This window comes from Poromitra crassiceps, assembly GCF_964638095.1.
Source record: "Poromitra crassiceps genome assembly, chromosome: 3".
Lineage (NCBI taxonomy): Eukaryota > Metazoa > Chordata > Actinopteri > Beryciformes > Melamphaidae > Poromitra > Poromitra crassiceps.
This window is the reverse complement of record NC_139625.1, coordinates 36345732-36359658: the sequence shown is the minus strand read 5'-3', so window position 1 is coordinate 36359658 and position 13927 is coordinate 36345732. Positions and strand designations below refer to the sequence as shown.

Sequence of the window (13927 nt, the reverse complement as noted above, 5' to 3'; positions counted from 1 at the left end):
AAGGTAGATCTGGTACTTCCTCTTGAGTGAGCCCTTCCTCATTTTCACCTTGTGATGTGATGTGTGACCTATGAGACTGTGCAGCAGTTGACAGAGTCACCCTCTCAACTAGGCTGCCAATATCTGTTAGATGCACAAAATTACCAGACAACATGCATGGTAATGTGGTAGTTTCTTGCATTGCATCCATGCATGGATTCTCTCTCTCTCTCATTAGCACCCATCCTGGAAGGTCAGACGTCAGAATCAGTTACAGAGCAGCACCCTGACCTAGCAGGGATACAGTGTTGCCTAGGTCAAGACATTTGAATCCGCCCACTCCACAGAGCTGAGTTTTGGCTTAGAAGATGGAAATGGAGTGTAACAAGTTGACAGTTCAGTCTGATATCATCAGGCTAGATAGAGTGTATTGATATCATCAGGCTAGATAGAGTGTATTGGTATCATCAGGCTAGATAGAGTGTATTGATATCATCAGGCTAGATAGAGTGTATTGATATCATCAGGCTAGATAGTGTATTGATATCATCAGGCTAGATAGAGTGTATTGATATCATCAGGCTAGATAGAGTGTATTGATATCATCAGGCTAGATAGTGTATTGATATCATCAGGCTAGATAGAGTGTATTGATATCATCAGGCTAGATAGAGTGTATTGATATCATCAGGCTAGATAGTGAGTTGATATCATCAGGCTAGATAGAGTGTATTGACAGTTCAGTCTGATATCATCAGGCTAGATAGAGTGTATTGACAGTTCAGTCTGATATCATCAGGCTAGATAGAGTGTATTGCTCAAGGACACTTCAGCTGGACGCTTGCTGACACAGGGCTGAAGGATGATCTCTATCACTAGGCCACCCTGCCACTCCAATAACGTGGAAGCCAGGAGGAAAGGGAAAGCACTTACCATATTAACATGCATGGGCATGTAAAACACATACAAGATGTTGGGCAAATTCAAATAGAAAAACCACACCTTTTTTAAGTAACCACACAGGAGTTTCCATCAGTAATAGCCCCCAGCAAAACAAGTGTGTCACTGCCAAAAGTTGAATGATTGTACGTCACATTGTATCTACTTCCTCACAGCAGAAGCCTCTGTATAATCCCCAGCGAGATTGTAATGAAATCTCCCTGTGCCCTGAGGCATGCATGAATGATGCGACAGTGACATAACTGACCTATATCTAAACCTTTTGCTGACAGCTCAGGAATCCCTGGTCCACAACTGCCATGTGCACAGCAACAACAGAAAAGACTAAACATAATTTCAATAATACTCACTCAAAAGTGAAGAAAAGTCCACATGTGACCAGAATGAGGACAAGGGTGAGGTAGAAAACCCCTGTCTGCCTGGCCATCATAATCCTTCCATTGCAGTAAAATTTATTCCGACCTTGGAAGGACTCCCACTTTCTCTTCTTCGGGGTCCTCTTTTTGTAAGGGGTCTCCATCGGAGTGGAGCTGCGAGTGCTGATCTGGCTGTACTCGCACTCTCTCATGGACTCAGACACCCCGAGATGCATCAATTGCTGTTTAAATCCCCACAGCTGAATGAGTCCCGGGCCTCTGTAAGGAGAATAAACCAGTTCAGTACAACAGATACGTTAAGCCATATCCAAACTTAGACCAATGCCTTAAGTATGGGTGTAGGTGGAAAAAAGTTTGTGAAAAGTGCACAACACAGCCACAGCGTGTCATTTGCGTAGCATTCTCAATACTTATTGTGCAAGCAAGCAACCTCGGTAAAGCTAAAATGAAGACAGATGAGTTTAGTTATCCCTGCCAACAACAGCAAATTAGCGTTACTTTACTAGCAGCTGACTCGTAACAACTATTAGCTTCTTTGTTAGCATGCAACCTTGCTAGCATTATCTGGCAACAAAAGGTAAAGTGCTGCTGACTGACTTGCTAAAGCTAGCACAGCTAGCAAGTTGATGATACAACTGCTAGTTTGCTAAGTTAACGTTAGCCAACTTGCAACCGTGGGTTTAGTCTCGATTATTACTCACATCAGCCACACAACTACACATTTTAACTTGGCGCTTTACTTTGAACTCTCAAACGCAAGAGGAGCCAAAATGAAGATGTAATTGTATTCCTCGCCTGCATTGTCAGCCACATTGCATTACAGACAGCACCACACAGCACAGCAGGCTTCACACCCCGTCTCTCTGCTGCCTGTCTGGAGCAATGGTCTGGAGGAGAAGTGACAGTAGCCCCTTTCGTAACTGTGTCGTTCCATGAACGGAATCCCAGCTCCGAAAGCGACAGATGATTGCGCTGCCCTTACCGAGGGAAAGTGTCGTCGTGCTGGGGTGTTGTCACGTAGCTACTCCTCTCGTTATCCAGGTTTGTTACGGGCTGAGGACAAAACGAAGAACACCATCTTCTTTGAAGTTTAATGGTAAAAATGGGAGTTTCGAATTGGTAGCTCGCCGCCAAAAACAACGACAACTTGGTCTTGATTGAAAAGGAAAGCCCGTGCGAGCCAAATCCAGAGAAACAGCACACGACGGGGCGCTCAGACGAGCTCCAGCATCCTGGCTGCCCCCGTCGCTCAGAAAGACACTAGCGCACAACGCGAATGGAGGAGGACCTCCTGTGTTTTGGTAGAAGTGTTTCACAACAACAGACGGCGAATAATCCTCGTAAATCTTCACCATTCATCCACGTCCTCTGAAAAAGTTGCAGCATTCCCCCAGGAAGCAGGCAGGCAGGCAGGCAGGCGAGTCGACAGCCCTGCGTGTTAACATGGTCCTGCTCCACACAGTGCTGTGCTGCCGCCCTCGCAAACAACAAACATCAACATGGGAGCAGCAGAGCAGCCTCCGAGCCTGCTCCTCCCCCTTCACCCGAGGCTGAAGTCACTACTGGGGGGTGCAAGAGGAGGATGGTCTATAGCCAGGGTTCCCAAACAGCGGCCCGGGAACCTCCAGCTCCAGTGCTACTATTCTGTAGCTCACAAGGGAGGTTTAGGGACCTCCAGCTCCAGTGCTACTAGTCAGTAGCTCACAAGGGAGGTTTAGGGACCTCCAGGGGTCCTTGAGGGGGTCCCAGGGGTCTGGCCACTCCTCACCTGCAGTAAAATCTAAAATCAAAGAACACAGTGAGTCTTACAAATCAAAGAATACAGTCTGTTCTAATGCGTATCCATTTGTGGGTGCTTAACATGAAAAACGTTTGGGAGGCCCTGCTCTTGGATGCTGATTACTTCAGTAATGTCTGGTCTAAATCAATCTTGAAGGGGTTCCAGAGGGTCCCCACTGCTCAGCAAAAAGGTGGATCATTTATTTTCACTGTAATTCAAACCATAATAAGTAACAATGACAGAATGTATGACTGTTTGGTCCTGGATTTCATACACTTTCTGTACTAGGCTAATACAATATCTAAAAGCAAAAATCTTCAGATCAGATGGGGGACCCTGGGACAAACTCTTATCAAATGGGGGTCCATGGTCTAATTTGTGTCAGTTGAGGGGTCCTTGATGTGAAAACGTTTGAGAACCACGGGTCTAAATCATCATTATCATCATCATCAGTATATAAATGGGAGCTAGGGCTCTGTCTGTCTGGGCTCTGTCTCTCTGTTTCTCTGTCTGTCCCACTGATGACATCATCAGAGATTTCATAAATGACATCATCAGTGAATTACTCACACACAAGGCTATAGTACAGTGATGATGTCACTGATGTCATCAGTGATATCATACATAGGCATTATGACATCAGTGATGTCATACATTCACTCACACACAAAGTCACGGGAGAGGAGACGGGGGGAGAGAGAAGAGAGGGGGAGAGACTGAGGGAGAGAGAGCTGGAGACATAGGGCAGGCAAGGCCACATAGCAGCCGAGCAGCGGGCAAGGCCACGCAGCGGGCGAATGCGAGCTGCAGGACAGGCGAGGCCGCGCAGCGGGTGAGCCTAGGAATCGATCGCGCATAGCCGCCTTCGTCAATTGCACATGTGGTTGAAAGGTTTCTGTGCATATAATAATATACCCTATTTTGACAATTTTTTGTTATTCTGTGACAGGCGTAACCTATTTAATAGAGATGGTCTTCATCTCAATAGGGAGGGGGCTAGATTGCTCTCTTTAAATTTACAACATAATCTGGACTCCCTATTCTGGGTACCGCCTTTATGATGTTTCCAAGCCCCCCAGCCCCACAGATTTGTACCCCCACTCACTCTGTTGCCCAACCTGGGCTTGGGCTATTGTCAAATTATGACCTGTGTGCCTCATCCAATGATGATTACCCAGTTTGTGATTCAACTCTTTTTGACACTAATCTGCATATTATTACTGTTATTGGTCTCTCCCTTGTGCGTCTCCCGTGGCGCGTTGCTCGTCCATGTGGAGTCACACAAGGTAATCTGGTAATTATTCCTATTGAACTCACTATACCTGTTCGTCCCTTTAATATGTGTCTTAATGAATTGAAGTCCATACAGGAGCTCCGTGCTGCTGATGGTTTAAAATTTTTGCATTTGAATGTGAGGAGTCTCCTGCCTAAAATGGATTTTATTAGTGTATTGATTAATGAGGCTGCCCCCGACATATTTGTTATTTCTGAGTCTTGGCTATCCAGCAGAGTTCCTGACACAGATATTGCTCTGGAGGGTTTTAACATTTTTAGAATTGATAGAAAAGCAAAAGGTGGCGGTGTAGTGATTTATATCAAAGAGCAATTAGTCACTCATGTGGTATCAGCCACCTCCATTCCGAAGTGTTTTGAGTGTATTGTTTTGGATGTTTGTGTGGGGGGTGATGTCCATGTCATTGTTGCAGGGATTTATCGCCCGCCCTCCGCACCTGCTTCAGCTTTAGAAAGCCTGGAGAAGGTGCTTTCTGCTCATACAGGAGTCGAACTCTTAGTTTTGGGGGATTTAAATTATAATTGGATTTCTGAAAGTTCTGCTAGCCTAAAACAGCTATGCTTAGAACTGAACTTGTCTCAGCTCATTCAAAACCCCACAAGACTGAATGTAAAAAACCCTTCTAATTCCACGTTAATTGATCTCGCTCTAACCAATAGACCATGTAAGTATCTGTATAGTGGAGTGTTTGCTCAATACATTAGCGATCATTGTCCCATAGCCTGTATTAGAACTGCCAAAGCGAGCAAATTGAAGGGACATACCATCAGGAAACGCAATTTTAAGAATTTTGTGGAACAGGGCTTCTTATACGATTTATTTTATTCTGACTTGGATAAATTGTCTCTAATTCCTGACCCGGAGCTGGCTACTACTCATTTCTCTCCGATTTTTAACTCAATCACTGAGAAGCATGCCCCATACAAAAAGCTTAGGGTGAAAAACCGCACCAGCCCCTGGTTCAATGATGATGTAACTAGAGCCCTTCGACTCAAAGATTCTGCCTGGTCGAAGGCGAGGTCCACTCATAGTCCAGCGGACTGGCTTCTCTTTAGGAAGTTGCGTAACAATTGTATCTGTGTAATCAGAAAAGATAAGTCAGATTATTATGTATCTTCGCTTAGCAACTCGCAGGGAAGCTCTGCCAATTTCTGGCGATCTATAAAATCATTGAAACCTAAGGCCACTTCCGGTATCCCCCCACAGATTAATACTGAGAACTCTGTAATCTCAGATAAATCCTTGATGTGTAATGCCTTTAACCAACATTTTGTAGCATCTAGTTACCTCTTTGACAGGCTCCCTAGTACTATGAACCCCCAGGTTCATACTACCGACCTGAATCCCTCCCCTCTTTTTACAGATAGATTTTCTTTCAGTTTGGTTAGTGAGCACAATGTACAGTATTCGTAGCACTTTCCAAAGTGAGCACCAAAAAATCTAAGGGAGAGGATGATATTGAACCTTATCTCCTGCGCTGCAGTGCTCATTTGCTGGCCTCCCCACTTGCACACATTTTTAATTTGACTTTTATTTCTGGGGAAATCCCCTCCATTTGGAAGACGGCCCAGGTCATGCCTCTGTTTAAAGGGGGCGACCCGACAGAGATGAATAATTATCGACCTATCTCTAAATTATGCTGTTTAGCTAAGGTTTTGGAATCCTTGGCTAACGACCAATTAAGAGCTTTCCTTGAGACTTATAACATTCTCCAGACTCAGCAATCCGGGTTTAGACCAGGTCACAGCACAGTAACTGCCACATCTCTTGTTTTGAATAATATTTTGAATGGTATTGATAATCACCTACATTGTGCTGCTCTTTTTGTGGACCTGTCAAAAGCATTTGATACGGTGGACCACGCCATTCTGTTAGGTAAGCTATCTTACATGGGTTTCGACGACCTCTCCGTTTGCTGGTTCTCCAATTACCTGTCGGGGAGGAAACAAGCTGTCGTGGCTGAAGACCATAAATCCAGCTTCCTTTCGACGCACAAAGGTGTCCCACAAGGGTCTATTTCAGGGCCAGTTTTATTCACATTATATATTAATTGTATTTTAGTTCCCTCGGAAGATTGTAACGTCCATTTTTATGCCGATGATACAATCATGTATCGTTTCGGCCGCACCTCGGCACAGGCTGCCGCGAGCCTACAGACCGCGTTTGACACTTTCCAGCGGTCTCTTCTTGATCTTAAACTTGTTTTAAATTCCAACAAGACCAAAGCGATGCTGTTTTCACGGTCCTCTGATGTTGATAGTGACGTTTGTATTCGAACACTTCAAGGTTTGCAAATTGAAACTGTTGACTCTTATAAATATCTGGACCTATGGCTGGATTCAAAATTAACCTTCCAGACCAACCCGTTCTCACTCTGAGCGCGTCGCATATTGACGCTTTGTCCTGTCCCTTGTGCGTCGCTTGTTACTAACATGGTACCCTTGAGCGACACATGAAACGACTTGGGCTTTCCGACTAAACTCAATGCAAACCCATGGAAGTCATCTTTGACGCTTATGGCAACTGCTCCCCTATTAGCCTAACTGCTCCACCATTAGTCAACTGCTCAGCCATTAGGGTCTGGAGGAGCTAACCTCTCCCAGACCCTAACCCTAAACCTAACCTCTCCCACCCCATGCCTAAACCTAACCTCTCCCAGACCCTAACCCTAACCTCTCCCACCCCATGCCTAAACCTAACCTCCCCCAGACCCTAAACCTAACCTCTTCCACCTCCCACGCCTAAACCTAACCTCCCCCCAGACGCTAATGGGGAGCAGTTGACTAATGGGCGAGCAGTTAGGCTGATGGGGGAGCAGTTGCCATAAGCGTCAAAGTTGACTTCTATGGGTTTGCATTGAGTTTAGTCGGAAAGCCCAAGTCGTTTCATGGGTCGCTCAAGGGTACCATGTTAGTAACAAGTGGCGCATAAGGGACGGGACAAAGCGTCAATATGCTACGTGGTCGGAGTGAGAACGTGTTGTCCAGACCCATGTGGAACACCTTACCAAGAAATTGAGGAGAAAAATCGGGTTTTTATACAGGAATAAAGCCTGTTTTTCATTTGATTCTAGAAAGACCGTTGTTCAGTCTTTAATTTTGTCTGTATTTGATTATGGTGATGTTGTATATGCTCATGCCACACCCGCTATCTTACAGCCACTTGATGCGGTGTATCACAGTGCCCTGCGTTTTATAACGGGTGATAGATTTCTCACGCATCGATGTATTTTATATGAGAAAGTGTGTTGGCCCGCTCTGTCGGCTCGAAGGGAGCAACACTGTCTCTTATTCATTTATAAAGCCCTGATAGGGAAGCTTCCTTCCTACCTGTCATCGCTCATCAGTCTGAGTAATACATGTTATAGAACACGTTCACAATCGCACATCAGATTGTTTGTTCCACGTGTAAGGACAGACCTAGGAAGGACTGCTTTCTCTTTTTATGCCCCTGACAGATGGAACAAGCTCCAGAACATTTTAAAACTTGACCAATTTATTCCCTTTAATTCTTTTAGACTACTCCTTGAGGGTACCCTACAGAATGTATGCTCTTGTTTTACTTGATGTATCCCTCTGCTTTGTTTGTAACTGTCTGTCTGGTAACATGTGTTCACTGTAAATGTTTTACTGTAACAGGGCTCCCTTGAAAATGAGAGCTTGCTCTCAAGGGATTTTTTCCCTGTATAAACAAAGGTGAAATAAAAAAAATAAAAAATAGCCCACGAAATCTAGTAGTAGTACTAGTAGTAGTAGTACGCTAGTAGATTAAAATTACCCATGCAGAATGCCATCAAGAGAGAGGGAATACTCTGAAGCTTTCAAAAGGAGCTCAAATCAGGCAGACCAGCCTTATTAAATGATGCAAGATTGACAAAACAAACATTGTTATTATAGAGGTACTATTAGTCATATTCAGTGAGTATGTTCCTCACTACCCAAAACACACACACAGTAACGCTGCCACAAAGATCATGTGCTCCTCTCTCACGCTAACAATTCTGCAATGACGCCATTTCCTGTTAGGCCTGTATTAGTACAGATGACGGCAACATCAACCCACGGTTCCTCAGTCATCTGACCTCGTCTTATAACACCTACACACACACACACACACACACACACACACACACACACACACACACACACACACACACACACACACACACACACACACCTCCTCAGATCCTCCAAAATGTCTTGTTTGGCTCATTCACTCACACAGCCATACAGTTATCTGGTTTCATTGGAAAAGCACTGCAAGTCCAGCTGTGTTTCATGTAATCTGAGAACACTCAAATGCTCTGAATCAAAGCAGAGTGCAGAGGGTATTTACTCCCAATACTGCCAATGTAGTGCCAATACGTTTTACTGTGTAATAGAAGCATGTCAGGTCAGGTGTCATATAATATTCCAAAGGAAGCCATCCTGAAAGCTTTTGGCATGCAACACACCCTATGTGATAGAATGCCACTCCTGGGAATGTGAAGTTACTGGATGACACATGTCACACTTACGTTGGAAGGCCGTGGATGTTTTCAATGGTTTTCAATGTTCTTTAAGCCGTCCTGACTAATTCCTGGACCGCGGGCCTGGTTAAGCGCAGTGATGACATATGGATGAAGCTGTGTTTGTGTTGGGAAATGGACGGACATGATGGGGCCTTTGATTCTGCATCCAAGAAAAACACGGGAGTGAACCGCATCCAGCCGAGGCCTCAGCCATCCCAGCAATATTGTTTGGTTTGGAACACCGAGCAGGACTAAAGGAGACACTAACATCAAAGCAAAATCTAGGCTTGCTAGTGATTATTATTGTGGCATCCCATCAGGTAGGTCTCACTCTCCCTAAGGGGAGGTAACTTGGATGTTTTACTTTCCAGAGGGGAACACTATTGGATTCATCGCCTGAGAACCCTGTCCCCTCATGGATTGAATATAGACTTTGACTTGAAGTGTTTTCTGTAATGTACCTCTCTTTATTGGATGTTTAGATTCAGTTGTTTATGATGTTCATCTAGAGGTGACGTTTAACTTTTTCTATATATCTATAAGAAACCTATTCTAAATGTATTTTTTTACTATTCTTCGAATATACTTGACCTTGGAATTGTAATGTTGTCTATATGAGATCCAATGTTCTGTTATTATGTCACTTTGTTTGAAGAGATTTGATTGGTTGTAGTTTCTGACCTGTCACTGAAGAGTTTTGATTCGCTAAAGGCCACTTGATTGTTTGCATTTACCATTTAGTCTAACCACCATCAGATGGGTTACTAGGGCGTGGCCTATATATAGCCTATATAACATACCAGTGCCTGTGTCTTACTATTGTTGATCTTGAAGAAGGCCGGAGGCCCAAACATCATCTATTAAAAGAAATGCATATGGAGCCAGAGTGTGCGATACTTTTCTCAGCTCGTCTACTTCCAGTGATCATGACCTCACTACAACGAGTCTTGGTGTGCGTTACTTTTATCCCATCATGTAAACATGCATAGACAAGTCTCACCACTACTATCACATGCATATACTGTGATCAATGCATGGCTGAAAATATACTGTGATCAATGCATGGCTGAAAATATACTGTAATCAATGCATGGCTGAAAATATACTGTAATCAATGCATGGCTGAAAATATACTGTAATCAATGCATGGCTGAAAATATACTGTAATCAATGCATGGCTGAAAATATACTGTGATCAATGCATGGCTGAAAAGGTCTGAGTAGCCTTTGCTTTCGCCCGACACTCATTCATCTGCCTACATTTCTGGTGACAGGCAGTAGGTAGCCTACTGTAGGGTCCCTGGCAGTAGCCAATGACGGGGCCTGGCTTCCCTTTCAGCCACCACATCCATCCTGTCAGAGCTGTATGACTCAGCTTCTCAGAGGCACATAGTGTGTGTGTGTGTGTGTGTGTGTGTGTGTGTGTGTGTGTGTGTGTGTGTGTGTGTGTGTGTGTGCGCGTGTGTGTGGGAGGCTTTCTCCTGCGGTTCACTGCCTACGACGTGAAAAGCATCGTCCATCACCGAAAAAAGTACAGCAGGCCCACTCTCCAGCCAAACTCTGACAGGCCGGGGGTCGAGAAGAGGCGCATGGGCACCCAGGCAGGGCTAAAGGTGCGTTCACACCAACCTATTAAAGTTTTTCACTGGCATCGAGTTTACATACAAAGTCAATGCAAACGAGCGATTGAGCATATATTCGCCCGGGAGAAAAATCGCTGGGCGTCCGAGCGACAGAGACAGTGCGATAGGGCGAAAATTCGCTCGTCACCCTAGATGAAATATCCCAACTCGAGCGAAATTTCGCTGGCATCAGTTGCTCGCTGTTCAATGCTGATTAGCTGCCGTGTGAGAGTGAGTCAAGGATCACACTGGCTTGGAACAAACCGCTGGTTTATTGTGTGGCAACAAACTGCATTGACAGCTGATTGACAGGCTGACAGCTGACATGAAGTGAAGTCTGTACTACCGGTATAGAGCTCGCGTTAGGAGCACGCTGATAGGCTTAGCTTGTAAACAACTACGGTGGCTCGTAGTGGACAAACATCATGACATTGCGTAACATTATAGCCCCCAGATGTCCGTCAATTCTTGTGCCTGTTGACGAGCGATTTAAACACAGCGACAGAGCGATTCCAAAGGGTTGAATCGAGTGACAGAGAGAAAAATAAATATCTCGGTGTGAACACAGCTTAAGTCACTGTTTATCTGGACTGGAAAAATGCGCAGGTGCATAATGTAACCAGGGGTGTAGCACAAAATACTGGGCCCTATACATAATCAGTCCCTATGGGGGGCACAGTCCCTTCCTCTCTTGATCCATGTCTCACACATCTTTTGAAATTTGAGGCCCCTCCCTGCATTGGGGCCCTGGGTAGGCAGTCCCACTTTCCCCCCACTACGATGGCCCTGCATGTAACGCCCACTGTCCACACACCTACAGTCAGGATGCCATGACCTATATTCAGAGGAAAGAGACAGTATGAATCAAAGCAGGAGTTTGTTTGAGTTAAATTAATAGACCTTTTGGCCATATTCTTTCAGGAACACTGCAATTAGTTTTTAACCATAGGATTTCAGTAGGAAGATGCTGACTGATTATATGCCTACCTGTTCTTCTTCCTTTCTGTGCCCAGGCAACCCACATCACAATCATCGTTTGAAGCCCAACCTGTCTGTTGCTGCCGTTGTCAACCTCAGGAATGCTGCTCTGAAGGCAGCTTTAAATAGGACTTGATATTCTGCCCAGCATTCCCCCTGGCATAGGAAGAGAGAGACCTCGAATTCCATCCAAAGGAAATAACAATTCCGGGAATGCAATCAAAGGGCTTTATTTGAAGGATAAATAGTGAGGACGGGCGAGTTGGATGAGCTGTTGGGGATGTTGTACACAAGTGGAAAGGAAGGTGGCGTCTGATCCGCTGCACTGATAGGTGATGAAATGATGCTGTTAACCGCGCCTTTGTTCAACCCACCTGCCTCTTTCGGAATTGATGCTGGGAGCCTAACACAAGAAGGGAGCCTACAGGAGTGTGGAGGCACTAGGCATCAAACACATGTGAGTAGGCAACTAAATGAACCTTCATATTTCTGATTCCTCTTCCATACCTGCTTATTGTTTTGTTTTTTCCAATATTTTATTTTTCAATTTTCAGAACACAAACAAAACAAAAACAAACTCAGACACAGGAAAAGAAAAGAAAGAAAAAGCATACATATATTATCGACATTCCAATATTACAACGTGGCGCTACCAGCCGCAAAAGGTGCTTATGTGCTTGTAAGAGATGTTGTGCATGGGATCCCACAGAAGGGGTCCATGAGAAACCAGCTAACCCCTAACCTTGTCAAGGTAGGCCAGAAACAGGCCCCAGATAGTTAAAAATCTGAGTTGGTCATCAGGAACCTGAGTCTCTCCATCCATATAACAGAGATCATGTCCGTCAACCACGACTGAAAAGACGGTGAAGAGGGGGACTACGTTTTTTGGCAACAGTTGTCCCCTGTGTCAGAGACTATTGCACAGCTGTAGGGAAGTTCAGAGCGGACTCCGAACAGCCGAAGATGGCGAGTTCTGCCTCTGGCTGAAGGGTTATTTTGTAGGCCTTAGAGTACAGTTAATCAAATATTTTGGCCCAGAATCCCATCAGTGAAGGGCAGAACCAGAAGACATGAGACAGAGTGCCCTCCGACCATACCTGCTTATTGTTGTTCAGGGTCACAGAGAGGCCGCTGGTAGGTGGAGCTTAGCCCAGGTTGCCAGTCCATCAAGGCTAGCTAAGACAAACACACTCACGTCACACAGAATCTAGAATCTCCAATCCACCTGACCTGTATGTCTGGAATGTGGGAGGAAACACACACGAACATGGATAACATGCAAACTCCACACAGTTACAGACCAGTGGTTCTCAAAGTGGGGTCCAGTGACCCCCAGGTGTCCTTGAGGGGCTTCCAGGGAGTCCCCAGCAAAAAGAGTGATCCTTTATTTTCACTGGAATTCCAACCATAAGTAAGACAATGACAGAATGTATGGTTATTTTGGTCATGGGTTTCATACACTTCCTGTAATAAAACATCTAAAAGTGTGACGACCTTGTCTTGAAGTAGCCTGTTGGGGTCGTTAGGCTGATTGAGTGCACCTGGGCCCAGCGCACTCATTGGACTTAAGATGACCGTCAGACCATTCAGTCTCTCTCCATCCTCACCGATGCACCTTTTGTTCTGTTAGTTTATTTATTCAGGGTGTAGTTTGTGTTGTCTAGTTATTTATTTTCCTTTAGTTGAACTTCTACTTTGGTGTATAACTCCCCTCATACAACCTGGCTCAAGGAAGTAACAAATTAGGGTAATTTTCCACTCAATGTTCCCATTTTCTTCCTCATAACTAAATGGTAAAGTTGTTCCTGGCCACCACATCTAGCAGCTATAATTATTATACAGGTATACCTAAATAATTTTGACCTTTGGCTATTATTCTATTGTATCCGCTCATATCAAGATCTTTCAACTTCTTGATCATGGTCAAAGTAATTCTTCTGAAAATACATAGTAGAATAAGGTTGTATCTGCATAATTTCCGATGATAATGATCTCACATTGTTTTTCATCACATTGATATAATCATTTCAGAGGACCAATTCAATGGATACATATCAGCAGTCCTGAAATGTGTGCGTGGTCATAAGGAGAAGTGTCTGCCTCTGTCCTTGAGTGAAAAGTTTGAACTCTGTTAGGTCCGAACAGGTCAAGAGAACACTGTATGATTAGACAGAAAATAATCAGGTCATCTTATCAAGTGTCCTCTGGACTTTAAAGTGTTGGAGCACTGAGGTCAGTGTTTCAGCACTGAAGGAATGACTTGTGCCTGTAATGATATTATTTGTAATCAAATCATTCTATGAAATAAGAAGTAGCCCAAATAAGCAGTTGATGTTTGTTTTATTGGCCTAAGATTGTCTGGACACAATGCAACGTCCCCGGTGCTTAACGATGTTCATCGTACATTTATTTGTGACATGTGCAGCA

At 44.5% G+C, this 13927-nt stretch overlaps 1 protein-coding gene across 2 annotated transcripts in view; it reads right to left on the bottom strand.

Moving 5' to 3' along the window:
- LOC310773672 (palmitoyltransferase ZDHHC14-like) overlaps positions 1–2787 on the bottom strand; it is a 122389-nt gene extending 119602 nt beyond the window's left edge. For both annotated transcript variants that reach the window (XM_083633595.1, XM_083633596.1), the window contains exons 1-2: positions 2299–2787; positions 1290–1574 (exon numbers count right to left, since the gene is read on the bottom strand). In XM_083633595.1, the coding sequence (XP_083489721.1) occupies positions 1290–1531 (242 nt within the window). In that variant the 5' untranslated portion in view covers positions 1532–1574; positions 2299–2787. The remainder of the gene's footprint in view (positions 1–1289; positions 1575–2298) is intronic.
- Between the last annotated feature and the right edge of the window lie 11140 nt (positions 2788–13927).